Here is a 20,576-nt window from a genome sequence, read left to right on the forward strand (position 1 = left end):
AGAGTGATACTGGATTCAGGACAGGCTAAAGGCAATTTCTGCTTAGACAGCCAAGTGTTTTCAAGAGCTGCTTTGTGTTTCTGGATGTTGGGATTTTTACTAAGCCCATGCAGCTGATGTGCTTTGATCTCTGACTATCTCCCAGTTATGAGGTGCCTTTATAGGAAGCCACACCCTAGACAGCCTACATCAGCCTCCTACCTCCCCACCCTCTTCTGGCCTCTGAAGCAGTGTGATTTTAGTGGAATAAACATAGATTGTAGAATATGAAAAGCCTATATTCTACCTCTGACATTTGCTATCTATATAGGATCTCAGGCAAATTACTTAACCTCTCTTGGTTCGCTCTTCTGTAAGTTGGAACTGAATATCAGTATTTCAAAGGATTGTTGTGAGATATTAAATAATTTTCATAAAGCACAAAGCAGCAGGTACTCAACTTTACTTTCTCTGTTCCTGACTTACGGAGATTTTTAAGACCAAGTAGGTGAATAAAGCTGAAACATGCCTAAATACAAAACGAAATGAAATAAAACCAAGAAACTATTAATCATATCTGTTGTTTAATCTAAACTGCTTTGCAAGAGAAAAGGTTACACTGTATTTTTATTTTCACAACTAGCAAAAGAGCAGTTTTATTGTGTGGGTATCTGAAAGGGCCTATATTTGACTACGGATTTGAAAAACTAGAAATGTCTTAGAAAATGCCTACCTCAAACATGAGACTGATCACTGCATTGTGAATAAACCAAGAACAAAAGATTATTATAGAAGTATTATAACAGCTGCATTGGGATGGTGAACTTTAAAGTACATGCTGGTTATGGGGCCAAAATCTAACAATGAGAAGGAAAGACCAAAAGCAACTGGAAAAAAAACTCACTGAACAAGATACTTACGATATGTGTATTTTTCTGTCTATATACTGTCCTTCAGTAAAAAGTTTTAGAAAGGAAATACCTGGAAGGTCAACAGGAAGAAGCCCCTCCCTTCCTTCAGAGAAGGAAAGACACAAGTGACACCCTTGGGTGAGTGACTTAGCAGTCACTTCCAACTCTTGGACTCAATGAGATATACATGGGTACTTAAACTCCGCCTACAGCTGCAGACTTCGCAGCTCATGGGGAATTCCGGAGTCCCTGCTGAAGGACCCCCTCCAGGAGGTCCCTGCGGTTATGTCCAGAGGAGTTTGTTCCTCAGTTTTTGGCTCTTGGGTGTGTTCCTGATGTTTCTGAGATAGCCGACCACAAATAAGTGGGTTATTACTGGGTTTTCAACGCATCAAAGAATATAAGCGCAAAAAAAATTGTTGACAAAGATCTATGAGAAAGATTAAAAAATATCATGGCATCTTACTGTAGACAAGACTGAAGAGATAAATAGTTCTCTCCAACTGAAGCAGCACACTCATCACCAAAGTCTGAGGATGTTCTGGACACTGCTTCATGCCTGTGGCTATGCTCTGGGAGCAGGCTTTGGTGTTTGGAGTTAACAATATGCCTTGGGATTCATGAAATCAAGGCATGTGCCCAATAAAAGGGCAGAGTGCTCTCTGAAGAAAAACTGAGAAAGCACTTTTTTCTAAAGTGATGCTCATAGAGAATAAAAAACTGAATAATGATTAATCCACAGATGATACCTAACTTGCTTTATGATTGTAAGCCTAGGATCTGCTGCTGTCCCAAATTTTCAATAACTTAATAATGATTCAATATTTTAATCACCCCAAACTAATGTAAGATCTTCCAAAGGACCATGCAACCAGCTCTGAAGCAATGACTGTGGCAACATGGCTCAACTAGTCCCTGAGGCTCAAACAGACAACCATCGGTAGGTATCTATTTCCCAGCACTATGGGAGGGGGAAGTGGTGTCTTCACAGCTAAGGCACACTAAAGACACACTGTTAGCACCCACTGAACTCTAACCTGGCACAATGCAGTGCAGCATTTTGATGCTGAAAAGCAGCATCAGATGGGTGGACACAGGCTACACCAACCTTCAAAGGCATTTACAGTAGTGGTTTGGGGAAGCTCGGGAGATGAAAAGATGAAAACTGCAAATGGCAACCTTGCTTGAGAGAAAAAGACATCAACAGAGGGTCATTTGTGTTTGTATTTTCCTGGTAAAAAAGATCAGGGACAAAGCTCTTGTGAACCATAGGTCACGAGCCGAAGCAGTAGCGTGCTCTTGTGTCAGTTACATCCTTGGCCACCTCAAAACTATCTTCACCTGGAGTGACTATCGTTCCCTTAAATCCTAAGCTATAATGGTTTGTAAAAGTCTTTGGCAATTATAAGGGGTCTTGCTTATTTATCCTGTAATTTTTATCTTTTACTGACTTAACCTGCCTTGTCTTTGTCTTAGCTTTCCAAGTGGATATAAGCTACCTGAGCGTATAAGTAGGAGCCGCATTTCATGTTTTCCTGTTTCCTCTTAGCAAAAAAGAAGAGAGGGAAAGGGAGCATCAAGGATGTTTCCTGGGTTTTCTTCCTGGGCAGCACCATTTACTGAGATAGGAACACAGGCAATGAAGCTTGTGGCTGTGTGTATCTGATGAGCTAGTCCTGTACACGTTGATTTGAAATGTTTATAAGATTTTGAATCTGAGATGCCTGGTAGGCAACTGAACACTCAGGCATGAGTTCACTAGCAGCTTCCCTTCAGTCTGAGAACCTTCACACTAATACTAACCTTTGTCCAGGGGCCATTAAATGGGCCCTGCTATAATAGCTAACTTTTTAACTATAGTAATAAAATTACTTTTGACTGTGCCTCTAAATTATCCAGCTTCCTATTCCTACCTTGTTTGATTTTCTCAGGAAGTTTTCTCAATAGGACCTAGGTTTAGATGAATTTTAATTTCATATTAGTTGACTATTTAATTTTAAAAATCAATGTCAACTTCCTGAAGTTTAATTTTATTATTATTTTTCTCATGTTAAAAAAAAGAGTGATAGCCAATTTTTTGCCTGAATTTTAAAACAGTTGGTTTTTATCTTTGCATCTAGTTATTCAATTATTCAGATAGCCTTAGACCTTCAGTAGAGCCTAAATACAACATTTGCCCCTAATTTAGAGTACTCAGACAGTAAGCAGGGAAATTAGAGAGGGGAGCTTCTCTCCTGTAGATTGTTCACACAACTCGACCTAAGGAGAAGCAATGTTTTAGTTCAGTGATTACAGCTGGCATCACAGTATGTCCTTCACAACTGACTATATTAGATTTTTACAAGAACAATAATTCATTACGGACTTTGAAATCACTTGTGTGATTTCATGTTCCTTCCACGCAATAGCAGGACTCTCTGCAATAGTTAAGTGAATTATTTATCAGTCAGAAATACTTCATCACCACCACCAAAGAAGTAAGATCCTAGGGACTGGTGAAGGGGAGGAAGGGCTGAAGAGGAGGGAACCTTGACTTCCAACTACCTGGATTAGTTCTGAGTCTTTCTCCTTGATGAGAAATGGCCTGCATGACCTTGACTACTTTTGTCTTTCTAACCCCAGTTCAATGCCTAATTCTTAAGGGTGTGGTAGAAGGATAAGATAATATTCATAAAAGCTCTGAAAGGCACAGTTTAAGAATGATGTGTTGCTTCACAATCAGATCTTTAATGATTTACTCAGTGATGTTTTTCTAGGTCAGAGGTCAGAAACAGCTGAGCTTCCTACTTTGTCAATACCACGGTACTTAAATTCCCAAACGAAAGCATTCCTGTGGTTAATATAAATGGTAGATGGTCAGTGCTTATGTTCTCTTAGGGTAAAAAGATCAAATAGAGAAGAGATGTGGCAGAGAGCTGAAATGACAATTTTAAGAGTCTAGAATTTGGGACTGATGGATTCAATTAGTCTCTCAGTATCTACTCTGTAACTACTGATGAAACTGCTTGATGGCAAGTCAACATCACTGATGACTAAAATATATTCTTTTTGACCATAAAAGATTGATAGAGACAGTGAATGATGTCTGGATAGGAGCTAATCTTAGAAGCAGAAAAAGGTAGTCCCAGGAAAACAGAAAGGGAGAGAATGCTTGAGACAACACTTGAGAGACAGTAGACCAAATAATTAAGAGTTGTAAGTTAATTTGGCTTGATTCTTCTCTTCAAATACAAGAAAACAGAAAAATGCATCGTTAGCCTCCCTAAAGGCAATAAGAGCTGTATTTTTTGCTAGACAATAATTTGAAATTATGTTCCCTAATTCCTTATTTCTGGCCCTTTAAGCTCAGAAAATGTAAGTATGTTCAAAGGCCTGGCTAAATCTGCTGACAAGCTCTACACTAGGAAATGCTTCTACCCTTGGCTATTTCACACCTGTGTATCTTCCCTTCCTGTATCTTCCTGGATACAGGAATACTCCAAGAACTATGACAAAATTTTGTGTGTGCATCTGGGGTTTTTCTTCACTATCTAAAAGGCCATGTATAGTTGTCATGCAGTAAACTACTGAACAATCAAGCTTTCTTTCCCTGGAACTGAGCTAGGAGGAACAGTAAGAAGGCAGGCAAGGGTGACATAGAAAAGTGAGAAATTAAATTCGTAAGATCACAGAATAGAAAGTGACTTAAAATCAGGCAGTTTAATACCTGATTTCCAGGTGGCTGAAATCCAAATGATCTCAATTTGTATTTAGACAGAAAAAGTTTTCAAAAATGGGGTAAAGGAGAACTATTTATTACTCCCCAACGATCAGGGTAGTGGGGGATGGTGTATGTTGGGCAGGGGGTGGGGGGCAGGGGGTGCTGTGTGTGTGTCAAATCCAGGATGTATCTATCTCTTCAACCTGTAAAATTCCTCAGTGAGCCACTCTTGCTGATGGCAACATGGCATAGTTCAGGTGTGGAGTGGAAGAATAGTTAAGAACTACTGATCTAACACAAAAGACATGTAATCCCTTTGTGAGAGCTTTCTGAGTTTACCGTGTTCTTAACCAAGTTCACTGAAAGTAGGGCAGAACAAAAAATTATGAATTAGTAATGTAAATTGGGGAAAGGAAGAAGTGCTTCAGAGGGTGCTTACTGGACATGAAGCCATAATTTGCTAGCTTTTCTGTATCTCAAGGCTTAATTACAGGCTATTATTTTGAGTAGATCTAAATATGACAGAAGCAGTTTAAGGCTTTGTATATTGTACCTCCTGTTTCTCTTAAATTTAACCAGATTGTCACACTTATTAAATTACAATAACAAACATAATTATCAAGGAGTGCTTCATGTTCACTCTTCAACATATTTTTACCCTAGAGGCAAATGTAGCTGGGAAGCCAATATATAGTCAGAAAGTTACTTGGTAAGTCAGAAATCAGAGCAAGGGGTCATTAAGCACAACAGTCCAATGCTTCCATCTCCCCTGGAGGAATATAATAGACTCACAAAAACAGACACTTCTGTCAAACTATTTACTTCTGAAAAAGTTCCCCTCCCCACAACCAAATTGATTTTTGTTTCTATCAACCCAGGTAAGACTATGCATGCAAGACCAAACATATTACACTTGTTAATTAATACAAACAAAAGGAAGGAGGGTTCAGAGGCTGTGAAAGAGGGGATATTGGACTGAATGGCATGCCTTTTAAAAATGATAGCTCCTGAAGTAGGGGAAGAAATAACCCTAAATGATATAACTAAATACTGATTTGGTGAGAATGCAAGCCTATATTATTAATCTAAGGAGTATTATAACTAAGGATTCTTGGAAAACACTTTGAAATAGGCTTTAGGAAATAATGTAAAAATTTCAGACAGAGAGGACAGACCTCTGCCCAGGGCTGATTTGAACAGAAAATGAGTCTGTCCCTGGACTCACGACTTAAGAGAGATCTGACCTTAAAGGCATAACTGACATTTCAGAAGGTCAGGATTACATGAGAGCTCATGACAAGTCAGTGAGTCTGGGCTATTTCTTTTTTTGTTTTTGTATCTGTCAGGTGGGAGACTAAAATCTACATTGTTCTTTGGTAGAAATTTCTAATTCCTTTCAAATGACCAGGACAATGACAGACTTAGACTAAAAAACAAAAACCCAAAACCAGAATCAAAAACAAAAAACCACTGCTTAGGCAGAAGACAGAAGTGTTCATTCCCCAAGTAAGAGAAAACGCACCACATCATGATGCTCTTTTAAAGGAGGGTGAGAGGAAAGAAACGTTTGTCAAGGCCCAGTAGAAACAAGTTTCCCCGGAGTGGAACTGAGAGGAGTCAATCCAGACGAGATTCTTCTCATTACAACGGGAATGTATTTCTTTTGTAGAAACAACATAACAATAACGACAAACTCACAACCCTGCAGCACCACCTCGCAGTGCAGTGTTTTCACAGACAGAGGATCTAAAGGAGGATTGGAGAGCTGACACCAACACAAACCAAAAAGATACTTAGTAGTTCACATGAAGGATCTCTGTAACACAGATTTTCTTTTTCCTCTCAAAAAATTAAGTGATATGTTTTTTGACAGCTATTCCTGGTTTCTTTTTGGGTGAACGAGGGAGACAGCAGACTATGCATCTAAATAAGCAATTATTGGTGTCCTGAGTTTTTTGTCATTTTTATGGGATCTTCTATATCCCAACTTTTCTCATATTCTCTTGAAGTTTTTAATCTCCATTCTTGAAATCATACAAATCTATGGTATAACCCTTAAAAGTGGCAAATTCTACTTTTGTTATCACATAGTAAATCATATAGCACACACCACACATCCCCACAATCCCACTCAGCTCACTTAGCTCTAACATTTTCTTATTCAAACTACCCCACGTAAAAAGAAAAATCTACAGATTCAAAGCATGTAAAATTCCAATCTTGAAAATACAAAAACTGTATACAACGGAAAGGAAGATAAATTCTATGTAACTTTGTATTTTTTAAATCTTGAACATCTTGTACTTTCTAACAACTTTTATTCCACTTAGTCTATGAAAATAAACAATGAGGACTAGTTTGATAATATTCCTTTGAAACTGGACCAAGAAATCAGAAAAGCAGCATTCCAGGTCTCAATTTTAATTTCCAACACTTTTACGTCTCTGACTTTAGAGATAAAACAAGATCGGCTGTCCAGTGTCCCAGTTTAGTATAAATTCATCTGCCTCGTTTTCAAAGTTCTAATTAATATAAACAGCTTCCTCCACAACTTTCAGTCTGATTTTCTCACTCTCCCTTCATCTCTCACACCAAATTAACTCCTGCCAGGTGCTTCCACTCCTAGCTTTCATTTATTGAGTATTTGCAAAGAGCCTAATATAGCACAGTGCTAAGTATTTTACATATAGAATCTCATTTAAGCCTCGCAGCATAAGGTAGGTAGCATGAGCCTCCCTTCACAGATAAGAAAATTGAGGCTCAGAAAAGTTCAATAACTTGTTCAAGATCATGTAGTAAGAAATTAGAAGAGCTGGGATTTTAAACCAGGCCAGATCCATCTAATTGTCTCTTAAACTTGGGATATTCTCTACTCTTCAAGATTCACCTTTTTCAGCATTGAGTCAAAATGCCGACTTCTACTTAGCAGTATGCCTCAAATGTCATTTCTTTACTGTCAATTTCATAATATAGATTTAATTCTCATCCTAAAAAGCAATGTAAGTTTATTCAAGAGTGACATATTAATAGTTGAGACTTAGTTAAAAGTGAATCTAAAAGAAAACTATTAGATTAAATCCATCTTTTTTTTTTTTTAATATTTATTGTAGTATAGTCAGTTTACAATGTTGTGTCAATTTCTGGTGTAGAGAATACTGTTTCAGTTTATCTATATTATACATAGGAGTTAGTATCTGCAAATCTTGAACTCCTAATTTATTCTTTCCCACCCACTTTGCCCCCTGTAAAACCCTCATTCTAATTCCAGGTTGAGCCAAGAATGCCAAGTGGTATAGAGACAAGTATAATGGTTTGGAATCATGAGTATTAAGGGCAGCTCATTGTGTGAGAAGGGCAAGTCCCTTAAAGAGTACAAGTTCCATGTTTTTCATTAAAAAAAAATGTAAGATTAGGATAGCACCAATAGTGTTTTAATGGGTTAATAAGGTACCTCTTAGGGTCACAACAATGTGAGTATATTTAACACTAAAAAACCATACACTTAAAAATGATACACTTTAAGACTGTAAATTTTATGTGTCTTCTGACAAAATTAGAAAAAAAAAATCTGCTGAATGACCTTTAAAAGTGCAAACATACAAATAAAACAAAACTAAAAACCCTCTTCTGTTACATTTTGAAAATATATAACATGTTCAAGCCTCACTTTTATAAACTGCCCCAGGTATCTGTATTGTTAAAAGACTGATTTTGACGGAGACTGATTATATCCAGTGATCCCCAGAACTCCTCATGTTCTAACATTCAAAGCAGAACTAGCTGGCATGCAACAGAAACAGAATTTATAAACTACATACTTTAAAATTAATCACAATAAAAAGTAACTGCTGAAGCTAATTTTTACAAAACTAACATCACATTCATACATTCGTAATAAAAACTTAACAAAATGGACTTGTTTTAAATAAAAGATATCGAAAATGACATTCAGACCTATTTTTTTCCCCCTTTGGAAAACGCTGCAATGAAAAGACAAGACCTAAGGTTTATAAGAACTGACTATCCAATAAAAGGTTGCTACTGTACTTCTCAATGTTTGAACAGATGTAACTATAGTGTGTTTATCTCACATTTAATAGAAAATCACATTTTTAACAGACGTAGAGTTGAAATAAAGCCTAAGAGGCATTCAGGACAACATTCTGAATACAAAAAATTATCTTTTATGTTACTTAACAAATACTTACTGTTTAAAAAAAAAAAGGATTTCATTCATTTCAGCTACAAAATCTAACATCACATGACTTGGCTGTATGTTTTACATTTGAATACAGTGGTGAAAAAAAATAAGTGCACAACTCAGGAAGTGCCGGAAAGCAATACCATTTTCCACTTTTTCTCACTCCATTTCCCTTATGCAATCTCCCTAATTCCTATGAGTTCCTGAATTAATTCCAAAGTATCAGCAGAATCAGAGAAGAAAAGTTTGGATTAGAAGAAACAAACCCTTTTTAAAGATTAGGTCATAATTGAAGAGCTAAACATCAATCTAAAGATAGGATCACTAAAATAAATTCACTTATGAGATGCTAGATTGTAATCCTATTACACTGATCTGGCCACCAGTTTAGAATGTATAATGACAAGAAACACACAGTTACCGCTTTGAAATCTACAAAGAAATAATAATCAGGTTTACAGAAAAATGTTCTAGACACATGGGATAACCAAGTAAGGGGAACAAATGAAGCCAAAGAACAAGCCTGTAGTACCAACAAAAATTTCCAATATTATAAACATCAGGCCAAAAGGCAGAAAAAGTAAGACAGCCAAAGAAAGCAAGCCAAAAATATTAACTGAAAGATAATCTAGACCAACTACCAGTAACAGCATCATTTAAAAATATAAAATGCCATTAGAAATGATCAGAAATCACTTCAACCAGCTTACAATAGTTATACGAATTATCATGAGCTTGAAAAAGCAGCTTTCTAAAACATTTTGCTCATCATTTCTGATCTTTATCACTGTAATTCAGCTGTTCCCCTCTAACCACTTCAACAACAGAAATCACCTTGTAATACAAAACTTTTTTATACACCTATTTGCTAAAAGGCACAGTACAGATGTGCTGTTGCTTGTCCTGGCAAAAAGAAATACCACCTCCCAAGAATCAGAATTACTATAACTTGAATTGATTGACAGTATTGCTTTCATACTTATGCCTCAAGAAAAGAGGAAACAAAAATTAGTAAATCATTATTATTCTTAGCAAGCAGTCCCAGAATAAAGCTTTACTCCAAGGAAATTATGAAAAATTAAGTCCAGCAAGCAGGTGTTATGAAAATATCAATGTATCTTGTTTTACTGAAAATACTTAAAAGTGAATAATCCAATAAAGAAAACTGAGGTAAAGGAGTATCAAATTAGCAAAGGCACAGAGTTACAAGACAATACCAAATCCAAATACTGAAGTGTAATTTTGAAGTGGCAATTTCTAGTCATCTAAGAGATTTCATCTGGAAAAAACTTATCATAAATTAGAAACTTTGATAACCACGTGCATTTAGAGTACACTTTGAAATCTTACCCCTTTTGTGGATTTTTTTTTAAAGCATTATAATCTTAAGAAGTAGAAACCAAACTTTTAAAACAGTTTTCACAACAAAATTTATTAGAAGAATAGTGGTTTTGAAAAGTCTAGCATCCAGTGAGAACTACCATACACAACATTACAGCTGGGAATGTTTCTCCAAAATGTCATGGTCAAATAATACAATGGAACCATTAAATTTTACACATGCACGAAAGAACTAGCGCGTCTGACATACAATGCCAAAAAAAAAAAAAAAAAGGGGGACCACATGGATTAAAATTTTAAGTACTCATCACATACATTAAGACACAGCTTATTTTAGTCCAGTCAAAAATCAGAACTGCATTAAAAAATTTAACGTAGTGCAATCAAACCAAAAAACTTAATTTGTGATCGTAAGTGCTCTACTACATAAACATTGATCATAGCAAGGAACAAAAAGTTCAAATCACACAGTACAAAAAAAAATCTGTAAATAAATATAAACTACAGTACAAGAGAAATATTAAATTATACAATTCCGTCAAACTGTAAACAGTATTTTGAAATGAGGTCCATAAGAGTAAAGGGGGTTCCTGTTTTGCTGCATGACACTTGAACTTCTAGAAATCTGAAAGATGCCATTTTTCCGTATCTTCAAAGGCTATGGGTTTTATATATGGAGAAGTCCTTTTAGATGTAAGATATCAAATACTAAAGCAGAGGAATAATCAATTTTGTTAACCACAGATAGTACTGCAGAAAACAAAAGGAGTTTTAAAGAATAAAGACCTCTGGCAGACAAGTCTTAACATTAAAGATGCAAAGGGCTAAAACACTGGAATTAGAACTTCACATCAGAAGAAACTTGTCATTGAGGACTTTCAGGCTACAAAATAAACTGACAAAATTGTCTGCTGATACGTAGCCCTAGACCTCTGCTAGTTTTTTTTTTTTTTTTGACATTTACATACTCATGTTAAAACACCAACTTTGGCAGAATCACTACTAATAAACTCAGAGCACTCCTGGCCCAATGGTTCCATCACAGTGGCCAGTGCACAGAAATCTCTAAAGACATTGCATAAACTAGAATGTAGAGGTCAGACACCCAAGGACCAGTGCTTGAATTTAGTAGTAGTATGGTGAAGAAGCAAGAGCCACATTGAGGAAGAACTGCATCTGTTATAGTTTACAGAAGCAGCAAGGAATGTCATTTAATTGTGCTGGCTATTAGTGGCATTTAAAAATATATAGTTTAATTGTGTGTGTGTGTGTTACATGTGCTGGCTACACATTTATGCACATTTTGTCCTTTTAAATACACTGTTAACAGGAACCCCCCCTATTATCTGCTCAGTAGTAATAACTGAATATATAGAATGCCACTATAAGAGTGTGAGGCACCGTGTGCTGGAGAGTTATATGCAGCTTTAAAATCTGTTTGGCTGAGTTATACCTGGATACCTGAACTGAGTTTTTAAGTTGACATTCATCAAGGATGTGCTACCAGCACATCAAAATAAAAGCAAAACAGAAAAATACAAGTCACTGTTAGGTTTAAGAATAGCATCAAAGTACCTGAATTGAGTGAGAATAGTGTGTAAACTGTCCCTGAGGGTTTTTAAACAGTGTGTACAAGTTGGATTCCTAACAACATTAGCTTTATTTAACAGCGTGGACTGATAAAATACCAATGTCTGACAGTTTAAAGTGGAGGTTATAAAGAATTATACGCAAACACTCCAAATGTATAGTTTATACATTTCTTCTCAAAGCAGCAATAAGCTGCTGTAAAGTATACATCCCATCAGAACAAGCAACATGTGGGAGTCAGATATAAGTTTCTATCTTAGTCTGATTTTCTGACAGCACAGCGTATCAATATCCAATGACTATATCTTTCCTAGATCAGAATGTTACTAATTTCGACTAGCAATAGAGGATTAGACTTTTAATCAAACACTTGGCTATTACATACTAAAATTCCTTAAACTTACTAATGCTGGTATACTAACCTAGTTAATTATCCCCCCATCATTTTAGAAATATACCCTTCCACAACTTAAAAACATTAAGATCCATTTTCAGTCCTCTGATGTAAAAAGCATGTCAGTGAATTAATATTAAAAATTTACACAGTAAAAAGGCTTGAATTTCAGCCAAAGATTCTAAATACTGCTCATTCCCTGAAGACTTAAAGGGAGAGAGAATCCCTACCCATGTTCCTAGTGATTTATTTTTCTAAAATGGTCTGACACAATTTTTCATTTTGGGGAACTTCCCCCTCACCTCCTCTCAAACTCCAAATTCTTAGCCTGAAATGCTTTATGAAATGGGGAAAATGAGGCAATCACTTGGAATTGCTTGAAAGGTACAAAATGTTATTGTCTTTTTAAAAAATAAGACAAGAATTATTTATATAAATGTGATCTGACCCCATATTATGTACTATGTTTTTTATTTTTAAATAATCATCCTAAAACTTACAGTACCTAAGACTCTGAAGATAAATTAAGACTTTAGTGTTGTAACAGAAAAAGTGCTGGATTATCCCTTTTCTAGTACTTTAAACATTTCAGACAAGTGCTTTCCTAGTGACAGTAAAGTTTACTATATAACCTTCCACCAAGCAGGAAAAAGTCACCTGGATGAAAGAAAAGACTTTAAGGAGTGTAGCACCAGGTATTTACCAAATAAAAGATGTTGTTCAACTCAGTCTGAGGGGGTAAAAATATTCTAGATTGAAATTCTATTTGGCTATTGAATGTTAAAAATCCCTGCTCTACTGTGTCAGTGTCCTGTGTCTCACCCTCCCGCCCTCCCTCCCCCAGTCCCCTTACACACTATCCACTGAGAATCTAATCTCTAAAGAGATTATTTTAAAATTTGTTTTCAGGACATACCTGAGAAAGGGTGCAATTATGCAGAACAAGGAACCCAGGACTGCACTAATACTGGTTATAGGTTCATAAATTCTTTCCCAAGACAAATCTAAAAAGTCTAAGAGGTATGGATCTTCAAATATCTCTTACTGCTTTCGATTTTTTTGGTATGTGTGTAGGGTCATTTCCAGTGTTGAAAAGATCATCTTGAGCCTGTTCAATGACAGTTCAAGATGGAGTAAAGAGTTTATTTTCATATTCAAATAAAGATTAAATATTATAATATTTAATATTTGCTACATCCAATAAATCTATGATTAACTAAAAGTGCTTGCTTTTCAGCTTTTATTGACATAGCTCTAAATGAACTGGAAACCTTAAAATTACCCCCCAAATAGCTGCAGAATCAACTCGTTTTATTGTTTGTCAATCCAATATTAATTAGCCTTGATTCACTTTTCAAACAATCTGTAAAATATTTTTCTATCAAATGAAGATGGCCCAACTTTACCAAGTTATCTATCCTGTGACTCATTTTCAGTATTGTAGGGCAGAATCTTTAGCCTTTTCTCAAGTTTACATAGTTTCCCCATCCTATTTCCTACCCCCCTCCCCCAATCTCCTTCAAAACACTTAGGGCACACAGCTACAGGGCTAATGTCTGCTTCTTTAAAAGGCAACTGCAAGTTTATTTGGGAATAAGAGACAGAGAATATGCAGAGAATTTCCTCTATTCTTCCTTCAGTCACCATGTTCACAAATCCTACTCAAGTCTCAAGGACAGAATGTATCCAAAAAAAACTAAGAAGACTTTGAAGGTCTGCATTCCTTGTACCATGATTATACTGTTTTCCTTTTCAGTAAAGCTTGAAAGCAACTAATTTTAAAAAAATCCCTATATAGCTTAATAAAGCCTACAAAGGGCTGTTTAGTTAAAGCCATTAAGTTTTTTTAAATAACACTGGCCTGATCATATATTAATGAAAACCTAATTATAATGGAAAGGTAACATGGAAAACAATCTTTGACGTCTTCATGAAGATCAAAGTTTAACCTATAACTTTTAATGTCTCCTATAAAAGATTAAGTGGAGCAATTCAGTCTATTGCCATATTCCATCACCAACGACAGCAACCTGAATATATAGGAAAGGGTGGTTCACATGAAAAGAATCTCTGGCATTTAGTTAAAGAAAGAATAATTATGAAAGTAAAACTATGTAGTTTAAAAAACAAATCTACAGGGATGATAGCTGTTAAAGAAAATGATACTGAGCTATCATATATCTGCTGTAACCATACTCAAAATAATTTCAGGTTCTGACACTGGGCTGACTCATTAATTTGTTTCATAAAAAAAACTGAATCCAAGCTTCACTATTATCAGTCAGTGAAAATAAGAGAATCACAAAGGCTTAGAACCAAGCCTCGCACCATGTGCTTCCTTGGGGCAAGGGGAGAACACACAGGTCACGAGCAGCTCCGAGGCTGCTGCGTACAGCCTAATGACAGAAGGTAGTTACGACGTGGGCCTTTGCAGGTAGTCATTTTCAGTCTAATTTAGAGTTCTCTCCAGAAAATTTGGAACTAAACTTCTCATTGTGCCTTACTGTTTTACTATCTGATCCCATATAGCTCATCTTATATATAGCTCAGATAAAATGTTGGGGAATGGAAATGCCAATTAGTTGAGGTAATGGTTTATATAAGATAACCAGAGTTCTAAAAGCACTTCAATATTGTAAAGTAAAAGTGTACCAAATAAAGCTAATACACACTTCACACTTGTTGAGCTTGCTCACCAGAACTGAACAGTAATTAACTTCACATAAGGACCCCTATCATCACACAAAGCCTTACTCATATCCATGATCTGCTGCAGCAAAGGTTTATCAAGCAACATCTAAACTTCAGAATAACAACAAACTTAATATTAAAATGTATTATACACAAATATAAATTATTTTTTCCTGAAAGAGAGAGACCTTGTCCTTCATGGTATTTGGGGAACAGAAAAAAGTGTATAGCTCATCATACAGTTCAGAGTCACTTGTAAGCCTACTAAACAAAGTAATATAATACATTTCTGTCAAGCATGATGAAGGTTAATGATAAAAATATCAACTAGATACTCTTCCACAGAATTAGTGTTGATTTTATAGTGCCATAGCTTAACTACTCTATAACATCTATGTTCTCTCAGAAAAAAATGCAGAAACTGATTTTAAATACATTATCTCCTAACGTTAGTTTGAGTAATATCAAATAGTCTGAGTAACGTCATCATCGGCCTACTGGAAAATGAAAGGAGAAAAGGCTTTTGTGACAAAGATAGTTGTGAACTATACTTTCCCATACCATAAAAATGGTCAACTGTTGTCTGGACCATGCAAAACTCTGATTAGCAGAAATTAAGCATGCGAATAGACCAATCTCTATTACACATTTACGAGGACGTCCCCAAACTAGAATATCTACACTGAAAGTGCCAATACAGAATAGTGGCAAATCAAGAGAGAAATCAAATATCACGGGATCACTGCGGCACCAAGACTGACAGCCAGCCATGTGATGAGCCACGTCTAAGAAACACATGGTATAATGGAACTCTGAACACAAAATTTAACATTAAAAGTGCACCTGAATATTACAAACTAACTTTACAAAACCTACAATAAGGTAAAATATATATCTTTTGAAATATTCAGCAGCTTTCTGTATTTTTTTAAGTTTTTTTTTTGAGAGGCTCATGAAATTTAAAAGGGACCACTATCTAATTTCAACCATGCTTCACAAAACAATAATGGCTATTTTATATTGCAGTTACCAATGTAATGCAATTAGTGCTTTAAAATAATCTACACTCAAAAAAAAAAAAAAAAAAAAAGAGACAAGAGAGACAGACCGACCTTTGGAGGAAATATGCTTATTCAAAAGCTTCTTGGAAAAGAAAATTTACCTGAATATCAAGTCATGACTGATCTCAAGTGTAATCTTTAAAAGCTTCACAGACATGAATATTACAATCTTCAGGTCTCAGGACTTTTAATCTGAGAAAGTTTAGAGTTTGGTTTGTTTTTTAAATTCACTTTCTAACCAAAACAAATAATAGAAGTACTCAAATTTTCACTATTTACAACTCTCAGCCTACAATCTGAAATGACACAATACAAGTTCTCTTATTTAAACTGCAGCATTAAAGGGTAGGCACACCATTCTTCTGCTGCTCGATTGTCATCCACTGAAACACACATAGAAAATATTTATGTTAGTAAAATGATCACTCCATGTACACTACAATGACAAAATTTACATAACTCAACTCATACATCACTTTATAAACTACCACATAGGATTAAAAACCTCTCTGAACAGTAAAACTCTACAAAAGTTGAACTTTTAGGGCCAGATTTTTAAATGGGCCTTAATGATGTCTTTCTGAGAGAGGATAAAAACAAGCACAAATTAACTGCTCAAAGGACCTTTTTGCAGCAATCCTAGGCTACTGAATACTCCTAGATATCATGCAAAAAGGCACTGTGGCTGCAATTAATTGTGTGTGACAAATTACCGAGTGTGGAACAAAGGAGGCGTTCCTTCATAAGCTTAGCCATTTGCTTTTAGCAACATTTCTACAACTTCCTTCAACTGCAGATGAAAACCATACATTTCATAAAGTATTTTTATTGCAACTTCCAGCTAGGCTAGAAAATATTGCAGAGTCATATACTGCTCTGAACTTAAACTGTTTTTTTCTGTTGAGAAGACTAGAAAGCTAAGAGGAAACAGGCTCAGTCATCCACTGATTAAACTGCTACAAAATAACCAAACCAAAAGAGGAACCCAAGCCCAGGCTATGTCAAGAATGAGCAGTGTGTGTATTTTAATAACAGCAATGGTGTGCCTAACCTTTGAACACATAAGTTGCTGAGGGAAAACTATCCTCAACCTTTAATTAACTGCTCCAAAGTTTTCAGGCAAGAATTAATGCCTTGGGAATATCTGGATCTACTTCTCCTCAAACTGTTAGTATCCATCAGAAATCATCAGCCTCAATTTAACCAACGCTCCAAATCTGAATTTTACAGAAAAACTCCAATGATTTTGTTTGCTTTGGTTAAGCATTTAGAAGGACCTGACCAACTTTTCTCAGTAGATTAGAATACAGGGTGTATGTGGGGTGGATTTTGTTTTGCACAGTCATTTTAATTTGGTCACAATGCAAAATTAAATTTTGTGGGCTTTTATTTATCTGCTATTCTCACAAAAGAAGTATAGAAAATAAACATTCCAAACCTTGTTACTGTAACTTTAAAAGCCCACCTCAAAAAAAAAGTTCAGATGTTCTTCAAGGAATGCTTATACAAACACGATCTGAAGGATCCTGAACTGTGTGCTAAACAGCCATAAAAATGAGTTAAATATCAGAACAAGTTACGAAGGGGATATTATGTAGGATGCAAACAAAAAAAAAGTTCAAAGAAACAAATTAAATAAAAACCAAAAAACTCCACGCCCGACCCTTGTACTAGTATCTGGATTAGTTAAAAAAGAAATCTCTAATGAGCCTGATTTCTGATTGAATTTCTGTCAGAACTGAAACGCAACCTAAATCATATTAGGTTACTTTGGGGTTGCGGTTTTTTCTCTTGCCACAAACATAGACTCTTCATTTATGTGGATATTTGAGCAGACTACTGAGGCTGTAAAATTTAGATACTACTTCTGCAGTATTATAATTACTTGTACACATTTTCCCCCTATCTCTCATCCCCCAATAACAGATCTTGGATATTTTAAACTAGTTGCTGCAATGACATTCGGTTATTAGCTAGCACATGATCAAATCTGTAAATGGATTTAAGAATATAAAGAAACTTAGTTTGCTAAAATGAGGCATCCTCTACTGTTTTATGTAATGTACCCTGACTGCTCCTGAGTAAGAACGGAGCTCGTCCTCCATGAGATAAGGCTATATATCCTCACTTGTTGGTGAGACCAAGTCTACCCTTAGAAAATCCCAACTGAAATTACAGCAAAGGTAGTGTTACAAAGTAATTAACTGAAGCATTTCTGAAGGTAGTGTGTGCACATTTTCCACCTCCTCTCCCTCTGGGTGAGCACTAAATAGATTGCTAATTTGTTAAGTAAATTTAATAGTGAGAAGAAAATCATAAAATGTTAATCGACTCAAATAATTATTTATCATTGAATAACCAAATTTCTTAAATTCAAAGGTTCATTGTTTCTTAGTTTCTTTAGTTTAATCCTCCAATGAGTTGAATCTCAGAAGAAAAAAATGTGAATAATTTTGTAAGACGGCTTCCCAATTTGCAATGATAAAGCTCCCAGTATGATAGAGGTGGTTTCTAAAAGGGGGCTTTTTCTTCCTTTTTTCCTTCTTTTAAAAATAAAGGCAAATATAACTTAAGAAACAGAAAGAAAATCATGCAGGCTCTACAGGCAAGGAGTCCACTTCCATGTATCTGTTCTCTGTGAGGTAACTCAATTCTCTCTTGTAGAGAAACATGCAAAAGGCCAAACAATATATTGAGCCATACTGCACACGAAAATTTAAAAATATGCAACATTCAGAATGCACCTTTCACCTCTGTACACACAAGTCAATGCAAATTCTGCAAAGGAACAAGTGTCACAGTAAATGGAGTTAGGTGCAAGTAATGACAGCTGAACAATGCAGTAGTGCTCACCCAGTTTGTACAGTAATTGGCACTCTACAGTATTCCTACTCATTTTTTGATTCATTTGCACTTTGTGCTGCCTCTCCCTGGGGATCTAATTCAATCTTTACAGAAACATCTGGCCCCTCCGACCTCATTAATTTCATCTTTTTCTTTGGAGGGTTTTTCAAAGTGCCCAGCCTCTCTTTTACTTTGTACTCCAGTGTACTGTGGGGAATCCCATAAATACTCTGAGCTTTGGAAACACTCATTTTTCCACTCATAACCACTGAGATTGCTTCCTCCAGTATCTCACTGTTGTACTGTCTGTAACGCCCTCTTTTCTTCCGAGGCTGCTTGGAGCCAGGGTCTCCTTCTTGATCCGATGTGGGATATGGCTGTCCAGAGGTAGACTGCTCAGCATCTGAGCCCCAAGAATCGGGTCCAGCGTCTAACATGCTTTTTCTATTTTGTTTTGGAAGAATAGCCCTTAATTTTTTACTAAGCGCGCTCTCCGTTTGTGAACCCATTACCAAAGAGCTATAGCTGTACTGATCACCAGTGCGAGATTCCCAAGAAAGATCCATTCCTCGAACTTGTGGTATCTTTAAATCTACAGGAGATGAATGGCTCACATCCTTTTTCCCATCTTGTTTTGCTTGAAGTGCCATTTTTGGAAAGGCAGAGTTTTCTGCAAGAAAAGGAAGGTCACTGATGTTGTTGAGTGCACCATTTCCCCTGAACTTCATACGGCTGAGGTTGAACTCATAATGCGGTTTTGCCCAAGAGGCTTCCCTGGATAATATTAAGTGTTGTCCATGATTCTGTAATCCAGATGGCCCAAGGCTGGCAGCTGTGGACAATTGGTTTCTGCTCAGTAGTTCTTCACTAATCTGCAGGGATCGAGCCAATGGAACTTTGAGTGATGTGGAGTGTCCAAAACCTTCCCTGGTTCCATCCTGTAAGCTTCTTGGAGGTACCCCATCACCACTCCGAAGTCCGTCTGGGCGGTACTGGCTGGGTCTCCCAGGTCGCCTAATTGGATGGAAGGAAACTGATGTGAGCAGGACTTGCACAGGTAGGGAGGGATGGGTGAGGGGACCACTCCTTTATTAGAAGGCCTTGCTTGGGTAACATCACTTTGTGTTATTTATTTATTTTTTCTCTAAAATTAAAAAAAAAAAGGTCTCAGCAGTTAGTTTTAAACTTGTTCACAAAAAAAGAAAAAAAAAAGGAAAAAGGAAAAAAGAAAAAAAAAAAAAAACCCAGGAGCTTTTGGGCAAAGAAAAATTAAACCTGTCAGCTGGTCTCTGGTTGGGTTCACAAATTTTCGGAGAAAAAGTTTCGCGCAACTGTTTGAAAATAGCACCTTAATTATTAATTACAAAGTAATCATCAAGTCTCCGTAGATCTACAAAGAATTGTGTTACCAATGTGACGTTACCACTAAACAAGTACAGTAATAAAAGAGTAAGCCAAATTATTTATTTTAATGCAACATAGTCAACATTCATGACAACCAGCTATAAAATTGGAACACTTTACATTGGTGGATGGAACCCATAGATAATTGCTCATTTATCCCACAAACAAGTTGATGTTCATTATAAAAAAAAATCAAACAACACCAAATAACATCTTATTTTGCTTAGGAAAAAAAGATTTGGCTACCAGGCCCAAGGGGGAGAAAAAACCCAAACCAAAACACCCATCGAAGAATTATAACTTACCACAGTTCTTCATTTTAAAACATTAGTTGCAGATACATGAGTACCACTGATTTTCCATTTGAAATCATCCAAGCTTTAAAGAATCTGCCCTTTGTTTCCCCCAAAACATTGTTTAAGTTCTACTCAAAGTAATTACTGTCAGAGGTATATAAACA

General features: G+C 36.1%; 1 protein-coding gene across 10 annotated transcripts in view; it reads right to left on the minus strand.

Annotated features, from left to right (window-relative positions):
* LCOR (ligand dependent nuclear receptor corepressor) overlaps positions 1-20,576 on the minus strand; it is a 110,675-nt gene that overhangs the window by 15,577 nt on the left and 74,522 nt on the right. Inside the window, exon 7 of one of the 10 annotated variants that reach the window (XM_074373834.1) lies at positions 10,197-19,726. The exons of the other annotated variants lie outside the window; for them this stretch is intronic. Coding sequence (XP_074229935.1) covers positions 18,757-19,726 — 970 coding nt within the window. The 3' untranslated portion in view covers positions 10,197-18,756. Of the gene's footprint in view, positions 1-10,196; positions 19,727-20,576 lie in introns of those variants that run through there. 10 annotated transcript variants of the gene reach the window in all.

This window comes from Camelus bactrianus, chromosome 11 (genome assembly GCF_048773025.1).
Source record: "Camelus bactrianus isolate YW-2024 breed Bactrian camel chromosome 11, ASM4877302v1, whole genome shotgun sequence".
In the NCBI taxonomy this organism is placed as follows: Eukaryota; Metazoa; Chordata; class Mammalia; order Artiodactyla; family Camelidae; genus Camelus; species Camelus bactrianus.